This window comes from Hemitrygon akajei, chromosome 28 (assembly GCF_048418815.1).
Source record: "Hemitrygon akajei chromosome 28, sHemAka1.3, whole genome shotgun sequence".
NCBI lineage: Eukaryota > Metazoa > Chordata > Chondrichthyes > Myliobatiformes > Dasyatidae > Hemitrygon > Hemitrygon akajei.
In genome coordinates this window covers 42,401,228-42,420,359 of record NC_133151.1, presented here as the reverse complement: position 1 = coordinate 42,420,359, position 19,132 = coordinate 42,401,228, and the positions used below count along the sequence as shown (strand labels likewise).

Here is a 19,132-nt window from a genome sequence, read left to right as displayed (position 1 = left end):
CGGTGTCACACAGCGACGGACCCGTCCCCCCCCGGTACCGTACCCCGGTGTCATACAGTGACGGACCCGTCCCCCCCGGTACCGTACCCCGGTGTCACACAGCGACGGACCCGTCCCCGCCGGTACCGTACCCCGGTGTCATACAGTGACGGACCCGTCCCCCCCCGGTACCGTACCCCGGTGTCACACAGCGACGGACCCGTCCCCCCTGGTACCGTACCCCGGTGTCACACAGCGACGGACCCGTCCCCCCCGGTACCGTACCCCGGTGTGACACAGTGACGGACCCGTCCACACCGGTACCGTACCCCGGTGTCACACAGTGACGGACCCGTCCCCTCCGGTACCGTACCCCGGTGTCACACAGCGACGGACCCGTCCCCGCCGGTACCGTACCCCGGTGTCACACAGTGACAGACCAGTCCCCACCGGTACCGTACCCCGGTGTTATACAGTGACAGACCCGTCCACACCGGTACCGTACCCCGGTGTCACACAGTGACGGACCCGTCCCCTCCGGTACCGTACCCCGGTGTCACACAGCGACAGACCCGTCCCCTCCGGTACCGTACCCCGGTGTCACACAGTGACGGACCCGTCCCCTCCGGTACCGTACCCCGGTGTCACACAGCGACGGACCCGTCCCCTCCGGTACCGTACCCCGGTGTCACACAGCGACGGACCCGTCCCCTCCGGTACCGTACCCCGGTGTCACACAGCGACGGACCCGTCCCCACCGGTACCGTACCCCGGTGTCACACAGCGACGGACCCGTCCACACCGGTACCGTACCCCGGTGTCACACAGCGACGGACCCGTCCACACCGGTACCGTACCCCGGTGTCACACAGTGACCGACCCGTCCCCACCGGTACCGTACCCCGGTGTCACACAGCGACCGACCCGTCCCCACCGGTACCGTACCCCGGTGTCACACAGGGACGGACCCGTCCCCACCGGTACCGTACCCCGGTGTCACACAGCGACGGACCCGTACACACCGGTACCGTACCCCGCTGTGACACAGTGACGGACCCGTCCCCATCGGTACCGTACCCCGGTGTGACACAGCGACGGACCCGTCCCCACCGGTACCACATCCTGTTTGGAGTGAATTTCTGCTCCATCAGCAATGACTTCCTCTGCCCACAGGTCCGTGTTTACGACCCCAGTGCTCAGCGCCGACCGGTTCTGGAGATGACTTACGGAGAGGTTCCATTAACCGCTCTCTCACTGACGTCTGACGCCAAGTGAGTCGATGTCGTGTTCTTTGCATCCCTGCTTCCTCCGGGAAGCTTTGATGAGATAATGTGCAACGTTCAATCGCATTGTGTGCGTGTGTGTCTCGCTGCCCCTCCCCCTCCCCCTCTCCCTCTCACTCTCTCCCCTTCCTCTCCTTCCCCCCTCCCTCCCCACCCCCTACCCTACCCCTCTCCCTCTCTCCCCCTTCCTCCCCCCTCACTCTCTCCCTCTTCCTCTCTCCTATTGTTTTTCTCTCTATCCTCTCTCTCCCTGTGACTGCTAGGTTTCCTTTATGTCCCACTGGCACGTGGTCTCACTGGGTTATTTAACACTGTGTCCCTCCCCCTCTCCCACTCTCTCTCTCTCTCTCTCCCCCCTCTCCCCCTGTCTCTCTCTCTCTCTCCCTCTCTCTCTCTCTCTCTCTCTCTCTCTCTCTCTCTCTCTCTCTTTCCCTGTGACCGTTGGGTTTCTCTTCACATCCCAATGACATTGGTCTCGGTTGGTTATTTAACACTGACTCCCTCTCACCCCTCTCCCCCCTCCCGCGCTGCCTTTATCACCCTCTGGGCCCCTGCCCCGCCTCTCACCCTCGGACCCCACACCCCCCGGCCTCTCGATGTCTCTTTGCCCACCAACCTTCCCACACCCACATTCTTTTAGCCCTCCCACGCCCTCTATTGCTCTCTCTGCCTCAATCAGACACCTGTGATGCTGACACTGTTGTCTCTCTTGCCCCTCCAGTTCGGTCGTTGTGGGCAACACCCACGGGCACCTGGCTATCCTGGACCTCAGGAAAGGTAGGTGCCATTTCCTGCCTTAACTTCCCCTCCTGCCCCTCCCGCCCACCTGGGTTCGGACTCTTTGGCCGTTGTTGTGGTGCTGTGTGATTCCCTGTCCGGCAGGTTCCTATTCCCCTGAACTTCCCCTCCTGCCCCTCTCGCCCACCTGGGTTCGGGCTCTTTGGCCGTTGTTGTGGTGCTGTGTGATTCCCTGTCCCGCAGGTTCCTATTCCCCTGAACTTCCCCTCCTGCCCCTCTCGCCCACCTGGGTTCGGGCTCTTTGGTCGTTGTTGTGGTGCTGTGTGATTCCCTGTCCCGCAGGTTCCTATACCCCTGAACTTCCCCTCCTGCCCCTCCCGCCCACCTGGGTTCGGACTCTTTGGCCGTTGTTGTGGTGCTGTGTGATTCCCTGTCCCGCAGGTTCCCGTACCCCTGAACTGCCCCTCCTGCCCCTCGTACCCCTGCCACCTGGGTGCGGACTCTTTGGCCGTTGTTGTGGTGCTGTGTGATTCCCTGTCCCGCAGGTTCCCGTACCCCTGAACTTCCCCTCCTGCCCCTCCCGCCCACCTGGGTGCAGACTCTTTGGCCGTTGTTGTGGTGCTGTGTGATTCCCTGTCCCGCAGGTTCCCGTACCCCTGAACTTTCATTCCTGCCCCTCCCGCCCACCTGGGTTCAGGCTTTTTGGCCGTTGTTGTGGTGCTGTGTGAGTCCCTGTCCCGCAGGTTCTCGTACCCCTGAACTTCCCCTCCTGCCCCTCGTACCCCTGCCACCTGGGTTCGGACTCTTTGGCCGTTGTTGTGATGCTGTGTGAGTCCCTGTCCCGCAGGTTCCCGTACCCCTGAACTGCCCCTCCTGCCCCTCGTACCCCTGCCACCTGGGTTCGGACTCTTTGGCCGTTGTTGTGCTGTGTGAGTCCCTGTCCCGCAGGTTCCCGTACTCCTGAACTGCCCCTCCTGCCCCTCGTACCCCTGCCACCTGGGTTCGGACTCTTTGGCCGTTGTTGTGGTGCTGTGTGAGTCCCTGTCCCGCATGTTCCCGTGGTGATCGCAGCCTGGCTCTCTTTCCTGGATTCAGCTGTTCACGCTGGGCTGTCGGTGGGTCTGCAGTCATCACAGGGGAGCATTCTGATTTCCTGCAGCCTGAACGGCCAGCTCCCGTGGGTGTAAAAAGAAGCAGGGAATAGCCAGCCCGCCCCACATTTTCCCACAACAGAAGTGTTCTCCCAACAGGGTCTGGAGCCAAGATGTCGACAGTTCCTGCCCCTCAGAGATGCTGCTCGACCCACCGGGTTCCTGCAGCAGACTACTTCCTGCTCCGCCGTCCTTCGTGTCTCGGGAAGAACATCACTGGAAATCAGTGACCTTCCGTTCCGAGATTCCAGAGGGGCAGCCGAGTGGGAGCTGAAGCTCTTTGGGAGGAGAGCAGTAGAACAGAGAGATCCCGGAACACAGGATTGGAGTTGCTCGAATTGGAGTTGTAGAGAGTTGGAGTTGTAGAGATTTGGAGTTGTAGAGATTTGTAGTTGTAGAGATTTGTAGTTGTAGAGAGTTGGAGTTGTAGAGAGTTGGAGTTGTAGAGAGTTGGAGTTGTAGAGAATTGGAGTTGTAGAGAGTTGGAGTTGTAGAGAGTTGGAGTTGTAGAGAGTTGGAGTTGTAGAGAGTTGGAGTTGTAGAGAGTTGGAGTTGTAGAGAGTTGGAGTTGTAGAGATTTGTAGTTGTAGAGATTTGTAGTTGTAGAGATTTGTAGTTGTAGAGATTTGTAGTTGTAGAGAGTTGGAGTTGTAGAGAGTTGGAGTTGTAGAGAGTTGGAGTTGTAGAGAGTTGGAGTTGTAGAGAGTTGGAGTTGTAGAGAGTTGGAGTTGTAGAGAGTTGGAGTTGTAGAGAGTTGGAGTTGTAGAGAGTTGGAGTTGTAGAGAGTTGGAGTTGTAGAGAGTTGGAGTTGTAGAGAGTTGGAGTTGTAGAGAGTTGGAGTTGTAGAGAGTTGGAGTTGTAGAGAGTTGGAGTTGTAGAGAGTTGGAGTTGTAGAGAGTTGGAGTTGTAGAGAGTTGGAGTTGTAGAGAGTTGGAGTTGTAGAGAGTTGGAGTTGTAGAGAGTTGGAGTTGTAGAGAGTTGGAGTTGTAGAGAGTTGGAGTTGTAGAGAGTTGGAGTTGTAGAGAGTTGGAGTTGTAGAGAGTTGGAGTTGTAGAGAGTTGGAGTTGTAGAGAGTTGGAGTTGTAGAGATATGGAGGTGTAGGGATTATGGAGGTGTAGAGAGTTGGAGTTGTAGAGAGTTGGAGTTGTAGAGAGTTGGAGTTGTAGAGATATGGAGGTGTAGGGATTATGGAGGTGTAGAGAGTTGGAGTTGTAGAGAGTTGGAGTTGTAGAGAGTTGGAGTTGTAGAGATTTGGAGTTGTAGAGATTTGGAGTTGTAGAGATTTGGAGTTGTAGAGATTTGGAGTTGTAGAGATTTGGAGTTGTAGAGATTTGGAGTTGTAGAGATTTGGAGTTGTAGAGATTTGGAGTTGTAGAGATTTGGAGTTGTAGAGATTTGGAGTTGTAGAGATTTGGAGTTGTAGAGATTTGGAGTTGTAGAGATTTGGAGTTGTAGAGATTTGGAGTTGTAGAGATTTGGAGTTGTAGAGATTTGGAGTTGTAGAGATTTGGAGTTGTAGAGATTTGGAGTTGTAGAGATTTGGAGTTGTAGAGATTTGGAGTTGTAGAGATTTGGAGTTGTAGAGATTTGGAGTTGTAGAGATTTGGAGTTGTAGAGATTTGGAGTTGTAGAGATTTGGAGTTGTAGAGATTTGGAGTTGTAGAGATTTGGAGTTGTAGAGATTTGGAGTTGTAGAGATTTGGAGTTGTAGAGATTTGGAGTTGTAGAGATTTGGAGTTGTAGAGATTTGGAGTTGTAGAGATTTGGAGTTGTAGAGATTTGGAGTTGTAGAGATTTGGAGTTGTAGAGATTTGGAGTTGTAGAGATTTGGAGTTGTAGAGATTTGGAGTTGTAGAGATTTGGAGTTGTAGAGATTTGGAGTTGTAGAGATTTGGAGTTGTAGAGATTTGGAGTTGTAGAGATTTGGAGTTGTAGAGATTTGGAGTTGTAGAGATTTGGAGTTGTAGAGATTTGGAGTTGTAGAGATTTGGAGTTGTAGAGATTTGGAGTTGTAGAGATTTGGAGTTGTAGAGATTTGGAGTTGTAGAGATTTGGAGTTGTAGAGATTTGGAGTTGTAGAGATTTGGAGTTGTAGAGATTTGGAGTTGTAGAGATATGGAGGTGTAGAGATTTGTAGTTGTAGAGAACACAGGAGTGGAGTTGCTCGAAAGTGATGTCACACGTAGATAGGGTCCTGACAAAAGCTTTTGGCATATGGGCCTCCATAAATTTCAGTATTGATTACAGGAGGTGCGATGTTATGTTGGGGATGTATAAGATGTTGGTGAGGCCAAATGTGGAGGGTTGAGCTCAGTTTTGGTCACCGACCCACAGGAAAGATGTAAATAAGGTTGAATGAGTGCAGACAAAGTTTACAAGGGTGGTGCTGGGTCTTAATAACCGGGTATTGGGGAAGATGTGGGAGACTAGAACTTTACTTCTTGGATTGCAGAACAAAGAGATTTGATGGTAATATAGAAAATGATGAGGGTAGAGAGAGGGTAATGCAAGCCGGCTTTTTCCACTGGTGAATCTTCTCAATGCCTGACCTATCCTTCTTTTGCTAACTGTCCACAATATCCCAGGTATAGGGACCAGAACTGTCCACAATATCCGAGGTGTAGAGAGACCAGAACTGTCCACAATATCCCTGGTGTAGAGACACCAGAACTGTCCACAATATCCCAGGTGTACAGACCAGAACTATCCACGATATCCCTGGTATAGAGACAGCAGAACTGTCCACAGTATCCCAGATGTAGAGAGACCAGAACTGTCCACAATATCCCAGGTGTAGAGACACCAGAACTGTCCACCATACCCCAGGTGTAGAGAGACCAGAACTGTCCACAATACCCCAGGTGTAGAGAGACCAGAACTGTCCACAATATCCCTGGTGTAGAGACACCAGAACTGTCCACCATACCCCAGGTGTAGAGAGACCAGAACTGTCCACAATACCCCAGGTGTAGAGAGACCAGAACTGTCCACAATATCCCTGGTGTAGAGACACCAGAACTGTCCACAATATCCCAGGTGTACAGACCAGAACTATCCACGATATCCCTGGTATAGAGACAGCAGAACTGTCCACCATACCCCAGATGTAGAGAGACCAGAACTGTCCACAATATCCCAGGTGTAGAGACACCAGAATTGTCCACCATACCCCAGATGTAGAGAGACCAGAACTGTCCACAATATCCCAGGTGTAGAGACACCAGAACTGTCCACAATATCCCAGCTGTAGAGAGACCAGAACTGTCCACAATATCCCAGGTGTACAGACCAGAACTATCCACGATATCCCTGGTATAGAGACAGCAGAACTGTCCACAATATCCCAGGTGTAGAGACAGCAGAACTGTCCACCATACCCCAGATGTAGAGAGACCAGAACTGTCCACAATATCCCAGGTGTACAGACCAGAACTATCCACGATATCCCTGGTATAGAGACAGCAGAACTGTCCACAATATCCCAGGTGTAGAGAGACCAGAACTGTCCACAATATCCCAGGTGTACAGACCAGAACTATCCACGATATCCCTGGTATAGAGACAGCAGAACTGTCCACAATATCCCAGGTGTAGAGAGACCAGAACTGTCCACAATATCCCAGGTGTACAGACCAGAACTATCCACGATATCCCTGGTATAGAGACAGCAGAACTGTCCACAATATCCCAGGTGTAGAGACACCAGAACTGTCCACAATATCCCAGGTATAGGGACCAGAACTGTCCACAATATCCCAGGTGTAGAGAGACCAGAACTGTCCACAATATCCCAGGTGTAGAGACACCAGAACTGTCCACAGTATCCCAGGTGTACAGACCAGAACTATCCACGATATCCCTGGTATAGAGACAGCAGAACTGTCCACAATATCCCAGGTGTAGAGAGACCAGAACTGTCCACAGTATCCCAGGTGTACAGACCAGAACTATCCACGATATCCCTGGTATAGAGACAGCAGAACTGTCCACAATATCCCAGGTGTAGAGAGACCAGAACTGTCCACAATATCCCAGGTGTAGAGACACCAGAACTGTCCACAATATCCCAGGTGTAGAGACACCAGAACTGTCCACAATATCCCAGGTGTACAGACCAGAACTGTCCACAATATCCCAGGTGTAGAGACACCAGAACTGTCCACAATATCCCAGGTGTAGAGACACCAGAACTGTCCACAGTATCCCAGGTGTAGAGAGACCAGAACTGTCCACAATATCCCAGGTGTAGAGAGACCAGAACTGTCCACAATATCCCAGGTGTAGAGAGACCAGAACTGTCCACAATATCCCAGGTGTAGTCACCAGAACTGTCCACAATATCCCAGCTGTAGAGAGACCAGAACTGTCCACAGTATCCCAGGTGTAGAGAGACCAGAACTGTCCACAATATCCCAGGTGTAGAGAGACCAGAACTGTCCACAGTATCCCAGGTGTAGAGAGACCAGAACTGTCCACAATATCCCAGGTGTAGAGACACCAGAACTATCCACGATATCCCTGGTATAGAGAGACCAGAACTGTCCACAATATCCCAGGTGTAGAGAGACCAGAACTGTCCACAATTTCCCAGGTGTACAGACCAGAACTATCCACGATATCCCTGGTATAGAGACAGCAGAACTGTCCACAATATCCCAGGTGTAGAGACACCAGAACTGTCCACAGTATCCCAGGTGTAGAGAGACCAGAACTGTCCACAATATCCCAGGTGTAGAGACACCAGAACTGTCCACAATATCCCAGGTGTAGAGACACCAGAACTGTCCACAATATCCCAGGTGTAGAGAGACCAGAACTGTCCACAATATCCCAGGTGTAGAGAGACCAGAACTGTCCACAGTATCCCAGGTGTAGAGACACCAGAAGTGTCCACAATATCCCAGGTGTAGAGAGACCAGAACTGTCCACAATATCCCAGGTGTAGAGAGACCAGAACTGTCCACAATATCCCAGGTGTAGAGACACCAGAACTGTCCACAATATCCCTGGTGTAGAGAGACCAGAACTGTCCACAATATCCCAGGTGTAGAGACACCAGAACTGTCCACAGTATCCCAGGTGTAGAGACACCAGAACTGTCCACAATATCCCAGGTGTAGAGAGACCAGAACTGTCCACAATATCCCAGGTGTAGAGACACCAGAACTGTCCACAGTATCCCAGGTGTAGAGAGACCAGAACTGTCCACAATATCCCAGGTGTAGAGAGACCAGAACTGTCCACAATATCCCAGGTGTAGAGAGACCAGAACTGTCCACAATATCCCAGGTGTAGAGAGACCAGAACTGTCCACAATATCCCAGCTGTAGAGAGACCAGAACTGTCCACAATATCCCAGGTGTAGAGAGACCAGAACTGTCCACAATATCCCAGGTGTAGAGACACCAGAACTGTCCACAGTATCCCAGGTGTAGAGAGACCAGAACTGTCCACAATATCCCAGGTGTAGAGAGACCAGAACTGTCCACAATATCCCAGGTGTAGAGACACCAGAACTGTCCACAGTATCCCAGGTGTACAGACCAGAACTGTCCACAATATCCCAGGTGTAGACACCAGAACTGTCCACAGTATCCCAGGTGTAGAGAGACCAGAACTGTCCACAATATCCCAGGTGTAGAGACACCAGAACTGTCCACAGTATCCCAGGTGTAGAGACACCAGAACTGTCCACAATATCCCAGGTGTAGAGAGACCAGAACTGTCCACAATATCCCAGGTGTAGAGACACCAGAACTGTCCACAATATCCCAGGTGTAGAGACACCAGAACTGTCCACAGTATCCCAGGTGTAGAGAGACCAGAACTGTCCACAATATCCCAGGTGTAGAGAGACCAGAACTGTCCACAATATCCCAGGTGTAGAGACACCAGAACTGTCCACAATATCCCAGGTGTAGAGAGACCAGAACTGTCCACAATATCCCAGGTGTAGAGACACCAGAACTGTCCACAATATCCCAGGTGTAGAGAGACCAGAACTGTCCACAATATCCCAGGTGTAGAGACACCAGAACTGTCCACAATATCCCAGGTGTAGAGAGACCAGAACTGTCCACAATATCCCAGGTGTAGAGAGACCAGAACTGTCCACAATATCCCAGGTGTAGAGAGACCAGAACTGTCCACAGTATCCCAGGTGTAGAGAGACCAGAACTGTCCACAGTATCCCAGGTGTAGAGAGACCAGAACTGTCCACAATATCCCAGGTGTAGAGAGACCAGAACTGTCCACAATATCCCAGGTGTAGAGAGACCAGAACTGTCCACAATATCCCAGGTGTAGAGAGACCAGAACTGTCCACAATATCCCAGCTGTAGAGAGACCAGAACTGTCCACAATATCCCAGGTGTAGAGAGACCAGAACTGTCCACAATATCCCAGGTGTAGAGAGACCAGAACTGTCCACAGTATCCCAGGTGTAGAGACACCAGAACTGTCCACCATACCCCAGATGTAGAGAGACCAGAACTGTCCACAATATCCCAGGTGTAGAGACAACAGAACTGTCCACAATATCCCAGGTGTAGAGACACCAGAACTGTCCACAATATCCCAGGTGTAGAGACAACAGAACTGTCCACAATATCCCAGGTGTAGAGACACCAGAACTGTCCACAATATCCCAGGTGTAGAGACACCAGAACTGTCCACAATATCCCAGGTGTAGAGACACCAGAACTGTCCACAGTATCCCAGGTGTAGAGAGACCAGAACTGTCCACAATATCCCAGGTGTAGAGAGACCAGAACTGTCCACAGTATCCCAGGTGTAGAGACACCAGAACTGTCCACAATATCCCAGGTGTAGAGACAGCAGAACTGTCCACAATATCCCAGGTGTAGAGAGACCAGAACTGTCCACAATATCCCAGGTGTAGAGACACCAGAACTGTCCACAGTATCCCAGGTGTAGAGACACCAGAACTGTCCACAATATCCCAGGTGTAGAGAGACCAGAACTGTCCACAATATCCCAGGTGTAGAGACAGCAGAACTGTCCACAATATCCCAGGTGTAGAGAGACCAGAACTGTCCACAATATCCCAGGTGTAGAGACACCAGAACTGTCCACAATATCCCAGCTGTAGAGAGACCAGAACTGTCCACAATATCCCAGGTGTAGAGAGACCAGAACTATCCACGATATCCCAGGTGTAGAGAGACACCAGAACTGTCCACAATATCCCAGCTGTAGAGAGACCAGAACTGTCCACGATATCCCAGGTGTAGAGAGACCAGAACTGTCCACAATATCCCAGGTGTATAGACCAGAACTGTCCACAATATCCCAGGTGTATAGACCAGAACTGTCCACAATATCCCAGGTGTAGACACCAGAACTGTCCACAATATCCCAGATGTAGAGAGACCAGAACTGTCCACAGTATCCCAGGTGCAGAGACACCAGAACTGTCCACAATATCCCAGGTGTAGAGACACCAGAACTGTCCACAATATCCCAGCTGTAGAGACACCAGAACTGTCCACAGTATCCCAGGTGTAGAGACACCAGAACTGTCCACAATATCCCAGGTGTAGAGAGACCAGAACTGTCCACAATATCCCAGGTGTAGAGAGACCAGAACTGTCCACAATATCCCAGGTGTAGAGACACCAGAACTGTCCACAATATCCCAGCTGTAGAGACACCAGAACTGTCCACAATATCCCAGGTGTAGAGACACCAGAACTGTCCACAGTATCCCAGGTGTAGAGACACCAGAACTGTCCACAATATCCCAGGTGTAGAGAGACCAGAACTGTCCACAATATCCCAGGTGTAGAGAGACCAGAACTGTCCACAATATCCCAGGTGTAGAGACAGCAGAACTGTCCACAATATCCCAGGTGTATAGACCAGAACTGTCCACAATATCCCAGGTGTAGACACCAGAACTGTCCACAATATCCCAGATGTAGAGAGACCAGAACTGTCCACAGTATCCCAGGTGCAGAGACACCAGAACTGTCCACAATATCCCAGGTGTAGAGACACCAGAACTGTCCACAATATCCCAGCTGTAGAGACACCAGAACTGTCCACAGTATCCCAGGTGTAGAGACACCAGAACTGTCCACAATATCCCAGGTGTAGAGAGACCAGAACTGTCCACAATATCCCAGGTGTAGAGAGACCAGAACTGTCCACAATATCCCAGGTGTAGAGACACCAGAACTGTCCACAATATCCCAGCTGTAGAGACACCAGAACTGTCCACAATATCCCAGGTGTAGAGACACCAGAACTGTCCACAGTATCCCAGGTGTAGAGACACCAGAACTGTCCACAATATCCCAGGTGTAGAGAGACCAGAACTGTCCACAATATCCCAGGTGTAGAGAGACCAGAACTGTCCACAATATCCCAGGTGTAGAGACACCAGAACTGTCCACAATATCCCAGCTGTAGAGAGACCAGAACTGTCCACAATATCCCAGGTGTAGAGAGACCAGAACTATCCACGATATCCCAGGTGTAGAGACAGCAGAACTGTCCACAATATCCCAGCTGTAGAGACACCAGAACTGTCCACAATATCCCAGCTGTAGAGAGACCAGAACTGTCCACAGTATCCCAGGTGTAGAGAGACCAGAACTATCCACGATATCCCAGGTGTAGAGAGACCAGAACTGTCCACAGTATCCCAGGTGTAGAGACACCAGAACTGTCCACAATATCCCAGGTGTAGAGAGACCAGAACTGTCCACAGTATCCCAGGTGTAGAGACACCAGAACTGTCCACAATATCCCTGGTATAGAGACAGCAGAACTGTCCACAATATCCCAGGTGTACAGACCAGAACTATCCACGATATCCCAGGTGTAGAGAGACCAGAACTGTCCACAGTATCCCAGGTGTAGAGACACCAGAACTGTCCACAATATCCCAGCTGTAGAGAGACCAGAACTGTCCACAGTATCCCAGGTGTAGAGAGACCAGAACTGTCCACAATATCCCAGGTGTACAGACCAGAACTATCCACGATATCCCTGGTATAGAGACAGCAGAACTGTCCACCATACCCCAGGTGTAGAGAGACCAGAACTGTCCACAATATCCCAGGTGTAGAGACACCAGAACTGTCCACAATATCCCAGGTGTACAGACCAGAACTATCCACGATATCCCTGGTATAGAGACAGCAGAACTGTCCACCATACCCCAGGTGTAGAGAGACCAGAACTGTCCACAATATCCCAGGTGTAGAGACACCAGAACTGTCCACCATACCCCAGATGTAGAGAGACCAGAACTGTCCACAATATCCCAGGTGTAGAGACACCAGAACTGTCCACAATATCCCAGGTGTAGAGAGACCAGAACTGTCCACCATACCCCAGATGTAGAGAGACCAGAACTGTCCACAATATCCCAGGTGTAGAGACACCAGAACTGTCCACAGTATCCCAGCTGTAGAGAGACCAGAACTGTCCACAATATCCCAGGTGTAGAGACACCAGAACTATCCACGATATCCCTGGTATAGAGAGACCAGAACTGTCCACAATATCCCAGGTGTAGAGACACCAGAACTGTCCACAATTTCCCAGGTGTAGAGAGACCAGAACTGTCCACAGTATCCCAGGTGTAGAGACACCAGAACTGTCCACAGTATCCCAGGTGTAGAGAGACCAGAACTGTCCACAATATCCCAGCTGTAGAGAGACCAGAACTGTCCACAATATCCCAGGTGTAGAGAGACCAGAACTGTCCACAATTTCCCAGGTGTACAGACCAGAACTGTCCACAATATCCCAGGTGTAGAGACACCAGAACTGTCCACAGTATCCCAGGTGTAGAGAGACCAGAACTGTCCACAATATCCCAGGTGTAGAGACACCAGAACTGTCCACAGTATCCCAGGTGTAGAGACAGCAGAACTGTCCACAATATCCCAGCTGTAGAGAGACCAGAACTGTCCACAATATCCCAGGTGTAGAGAGACCAGAACTGTCCACAATATCCCAGGTGTAGAGAGACCAGAACTGTCCACAATATCCCAGGTGTAGAGAGACCAGAACTGTCCACAGTATCCCAGGTGTAGAGACAGCAGAACTGTCCACAATATCCCAGCTGTAGAGAGACCAGAACTGTCCACAGTATCCCAGGTGTAGAGAGACCAGAACTGTCCACAATATCCCAGGTGTAGAGAGACCAGAACTGTCCACAGTATCCCAGGTGTAGAGACAGCAGAACTGTCCACAATATCCCAGCTGTAGAGAGACCAGAACTGTCCACAATATCCCAGGTGTAGAGAGACCAGAACTGTCCACAATATCCCAGGTGTAGAGAGACCAGAACTGTCCACAATATCCCAGGTGTAGAGACAGCAGAACTGTCCACAATATCCCAGGTGTAGAGAGACCAGAACTGTCCACAATATCCCAGGTGTAGAGAGACCAGAACTGTCCACAATATCCCAGGTGTAGAGACACCAGAACTGTCCACAATATCCCAGGTGTAGAGACAGCAGAACTGTCCACAATATCCCAGGTGTAGAGAGACCAGAACTGTCCACAATATCCCAGGTGTAGAGAGACCAGAACTGTCCACAATATCCCAGGTGTAGAGAGACCAGAACTGTCCACAATATCCCAGGTGTAGAGAGACCAGAACTGTCCACAGTATCCCAGGTGTAGAGAGACCAGAACTGTCCACAATATCCCAGGTGTAGAGAGACCAGAACTGTCCACAATATCCCAGGTGTAGAGAGACCAGAACTGTCCACAATATCCCAGGTGTAGAGAGACCAGAACTGTCCACAATATCCCAGGTGTAGAGAGACCAGAACTGTCCACAATATCCCAGGTGTAGAGAGACCAGAACTGTCCACAATTTCCCAGGTGTAGAGAGACCAGAACTGTCCACAATATCCCTGGTGTAGAGAGACCAGAACTATCCACGATATCCCTGGTGTAGAGACACCAGAACTGTCCACAGTATCCCAGGTGTAGAGAGACCAGAACTGTCCACAATATCCCAGGTGTAGAGACCAGAACTGTCCACAATATCCCAGGTGTAGAGAGACCAGAACTGTCCACAGTATCCCAGGTGTAGAGAGACCAGAACTGTCCACAATATCCCAGGTGTAGAGAGACCAGAACTGTCCACAGTATCCCAGGTGTAGAGAGACCAGAACTGTCCACAGTATCCCAGGTGTAGAGAGACCAGAACTGTCCACAGTATCCCAGGTGTAGAGAGACCAGAACTGTCCACAGTATCCCAGGTGTAGAGAGACCAGAACTGTCCACAATATCCCAGGTGTAGAGAGACCAGAACTGTCCACAGTATCCCAGGTGTAGAGAGACCAGAACTGTCCACAATATCCCAGGTGTAGAGACACCAGAACTGTCCACAATATCCCAGGTGTTGAGAGACCAGAACTGTCCACAATATCCCAGGTGTAGAGAGACCAGAACTGTCCACAATATCCCTGGTGTAGAGAGACCAGAACTGTCCACAGTATCCCAGGTGTAGAGAGACCAGAACTGTCCACAATATCCCAGGTGTATAGACCAGAACTGTCCACAATATCCCAGGTGTAGAGACACCAGAACTGTCCACAATATCCCAGGTGTAGAGACACCAGAACTATCCACGATATCCCTGGTATAGAGACAGCAGAACTGTCCACAATATCCCAGGTGTAGAGACACCAGAACTGTCCACAATATCCCAGGTGTAGAGACACCAGAACTATCCACGATATCCCTGGTATAGAGACAGCAGAACTGTCCACAATATCCCAGGTGTAGAGAGACCAGAACTGTCCACAGTATCCCAGGTGTAGAGAGACCAGAACTGTCCACAATATCCCAGGTGTAGAGAGACCAGAACTGTCCACAGTATCCCAGGTGTAGAGAGACCAGAACTGTCCACAATATCCCAGGTGTAGAGACACCAGAACTGTCCACAATATCCCAGGTGTATAGACCAGAACTGTCCACAATATCCCAGGTGTAGAGACACCAGAACTGTCCACAATATCCCAGCTGTAGAGACACCAGAACTGTCCACCATACCCCAGGTGTAGAAAGACCAGAACTGTCCACAATATCCCAGGTGTAGAGACACCAGAACTGTCCACAGTATCCCAGGTGTACAGACCAGAACTATCCACGATATCCCTGGTATAGAGACAGCAGAACTGTCCACAATATCCCAGGTGTAGAGACCAGAACTGTCCACAATATCCCAGATGTAGAGACACCAGAACTGTCCACAATATCCCAGGTGTAGAGACACCAGAACTGTCCACAATATCCCAGGTGTAGAGACACCAGAACTGTCCACAATATCCCAGGTGTAGAGACACCAGAACTGTCCACAATATCCCAGGTGTAGAGACACCAGAACTGTCCACAATATCCCAGGTGTAGGGACACCAGAACTGTCCACAATATGCCAGGTGTACAGACCAGAACTATCCACGATATCCCTGGTATAGAGACAGCAGAACTGTCCACAATATCCCAGGTGTAGAGACCAGAACTGTCCACAGTATCCCAGGTGTAGAGAGACCAGAACTGTCCACAATATCCCAGATGTAGAGACACCAGAACTGTCCACAATATCCCAGGTGTAGAGACCAGAACTGTCCACAGTATCCCAGGTGTAGAGACAACAGAACTGTCCACAATATCCCTGGTATAGAGACACCAGAACTGTCCACAATATCCCAGGTGTAGAGACACCAGAACTGTCCACAATATCCCAGGTGTAGAGACCAGAACTGTCCACAATATCCCAGGTGTAGAGACCAGAACTGTCCACAGTATCCCAGGTGTAGAGACAACAGAACTGTCCACCATATCCCAGGTGTAGAGAGACCAGAACTGTCCACAATATCCCAGGTGTAGAGAGACCAGAACTGTCCACAGTATCCCAGGTGTAGAGAGACCAGAACTGTCCACAGTATCCCAGGTGTAGAGACAGCAGAACTGTCCACAATATCCCAGGTGTAGAGACACCAGAACTGTCCACAATATCCCAGGTGTAGAGACACCAGAACTGTCCACAATATCCCAGGTGTAGAGAGACCAGAACTGTCCACAATATCCCAGGTGTAGAGAGACCAGAACTGTCCACAATATCCCAGGTGTACAGACCAGAACTATCCACGATATCCCTGGTATAGAGACAGCAGAACTGTCCACAATATCCCAGGTGTAGAGACCAGAACTGTCCACAATATCCCAGATGTAGAGACACCAGAACTGTCCACAATATCCCAGGTGTAGAGAGACCAGAACTGTCCACAGTATCCCAGGTGTAGAGACCAGAACTGTCCACAATATCCCAGGTGTAGAGAGACCAGAACTGTCCACAATATCCCAGGTGTAGAGAGACCAGAACTGTCCACAATATCCCAGGTGTAGAGACCAGAACTGTCCACAATATCCCAGATGTAGAGACACCAGAACTGTCCACAATATCCCAGGTGTAGAGACCAGAACTGTCCACAATATCCCAGATGTAGAGACACCAGAACTGTCCACAATATCCCAGGTGTAGAGACACCAGAACTGTCCACAGTATCCCAGGTGTAGAGAGACCAGAACTGTCCACAATATCCCAGATGTAGAGACACCAGAACTGTCCACAATATCCCAGGTGTAGAGACACCAGAACTGTCCACAATATCCCAGGTGTAGAGACACCAGAACTGTCCACAATATCCCAGGTGTAGAGACCAGAACTGTCCACAGTATCCCAGGTGTAGAGACAACAGAACTGTCCACAATATCCCTGGTATAGAGACACCAGAACTGTCCACAATATCCCAGGTGTAGAGACACCAGAACTGTCCACAATATCCCAGGTGTAGAGACCAGAACTGTCCACAATATCCCAGGTGTAGAGACCAGAACTGTCCACAGTATCCCAGGTGTAGAGACAACAGAACTGTCCACCATATCCCAGGTGTAGAGAGACCAGAACTGTCCACAATATCCCAGGTGTAGAGAGACCAGAACTGTCCACAGTATCCCAGGTGTAGAGAGACCAGAACTGTCCACAGTATCCCAGGTGTAGAGACAGCAGAACTGTCCACAATATCCCAGGTGTAGAGACACCAGAACTGTCCACAATATCCCAGGTGTAGAGACACCAGAACTGTCCACAATATCCCAGGTGTAGAGAGACCAGAACTGTCCACAATATCCCAGGTGTAGAGAGACCAGAACTGTCCACAATATCCCAGGTGTACAGACCAGAACTATCCACGATATCCCTGGTATAGAGACAGCAGAACTGTCCACAATATCCCAGGTGTAGAGAGACCAGAACTGTCCACAATATCCCAGGTGTAGAGAGACCAGAACTGTCCACAGTATCCCAGGTGTAGAGACAGCAGAACTGTCCACAATATCCCAGGTGTAGAGAGACCAGAACTGTCCACAATATCCCAGGTGTAGAGACACCAGAACTGTCCACAGTATCCCAGGTGTAGAGACAGCAGAACTGTCCACAATATCCCAGGTGTAGAGACACCAGAACTGTCCACAATATCCCAGGTGTAGAGAGACCAGAACTGTCCACAGTATCCCAGGTGTAGAGACACCAGAACTGTCCACAATATCCCAGGTGTAGAGACACCAGAACTGTCCACAATATCCCAGGTGTAGAGAGACCAGAACTGTCCACAGTATCCCAGGTGTAGAGAGACCAGAACTGTCCACAATATCCCAGGTGTAGAGAGACCAGAACTGTCCACAATATCCCAGCTGTAGAGACAGCAGAACTGTCCACAATATCCCAGGTGTAGAGAGACCAGAACTGTCCACAGTATCCCAGGTGTAGAGACACCAGAACTGTCCACAATTTCCCAGGTGTAGAGAGACCAGAACTGTCCACAATATCCCAGGTGCAGAGACCAGAACTGTCCACAATATCCCAGGTGTAGAGAGACCAGAACTGTCCACAATTTCCCAGGTGTAGACACTAGAACTGTCCACAATACCTCACTTGTACAGACACGAGAACTGTCCACAATTCTGCCAGTCGGATCGTGCCTCTGTGGTGTTAACTGTCACCAGACGGAGGAGCACACTGTGGCATCTGACTCGTCCCTGGTATGTTCTGTGTTTCCCACCAAAGGATCCTGTGGCCCATTGTGCCTGTTGCCACCCGCAGAGCCGGGCCTGCCTGCATGCAGGCGCCCAGGAGGTGGAGAGGGGTGGCTGACGTTGCCAGGGGAACCGGAGCTGGGAGTGAGGGGCACGTCGATCGTTCAGGAGGAGGGCTGAGTCTGCCACGTGCGTAAGGCTGGTCTCGGTGCTGCTGCAGTTACCCTCTCTCTCTGTCTCCTCAGGGCGGCTACTGCGGTGCCTGAAAGGGCAGGCGGGCAGCGTCCGCGGTGTCCAGTGTCACTCTTCCTTGCCGCTCGTGGCCTCCTGCGGGCTGGATCGTTTCCTCCGCGTGCACAACATGGTCGACAGTAAACTGCAGCACAAGGTGAGAACCCACACTCTCCCCCAGAGAGACCCAGCCCCGTCATAAACGTACCCTGTGGGGACCGGTCCGATCGGAGACCCCTCCTCACCGTCATAAACGTACCCTGTGGGGACCGGTCCGATCGGAGACCCCTCCTCACCGTCATAAACGTACACCGTGGGGACCGGTCCGATCGGAGACCCCTCCTCACCGTCACAAACGTACACCGTGGGGACCGGTCCGATCGGAGACCCCTCCTCACCGTCACAAACGTACACCGTGGGGACCGGTCCGATCGGAGACCCCTCCTCACCGTCACAAACGTACACCGTGGGGACCGGTCCGATCGGAGACCCCTCCTCACCGTCACAAACGTACACCGTGGGGACCGGTCCGATCGGAGACCCCTCCTCACCGTCACAAACGTACACCGTGGGGACCGGTCCGATCGGAGACCCCTCCTCACCTTCATAAACGTACACCGTGGGGACCGGTCGGATCGGAGACCCCTCCTCACCGT

The 19,132-nt window shown here is 51.1% G+C and overlaps 1 protein-coding gene across 2 annotated transcripts in view; it reads left to right on the top strand.

The window, feature by feature from the left end:
* LOC140717579 (WD repeat-containing protein 74-like) overlaps positions 1-19,132 on the top strand; it is a 57,833-nt gene that overhangs the window by 17,961 nt on the left and 20,740 nt on the right. For both annotated transcript variants that reach the window (XM_073031151.1, XM_073031150.1), the window contains exons 7-9: positions 1,153-1,250; positions 1,984-2,039; positions 18,491-18,633. In XM_073031151.1, coding sequence (XP_072887252.1) covers positions 1,153-1,250; positions 1,984-2,039; positions 18,491-18,633 — 297 coding nt within the window. The remainder of the gene's footprint in view (positions 1-1,152; positions 1,251-1,983; positions 2,040-18,490; positions 18,634-19,132) is intronic.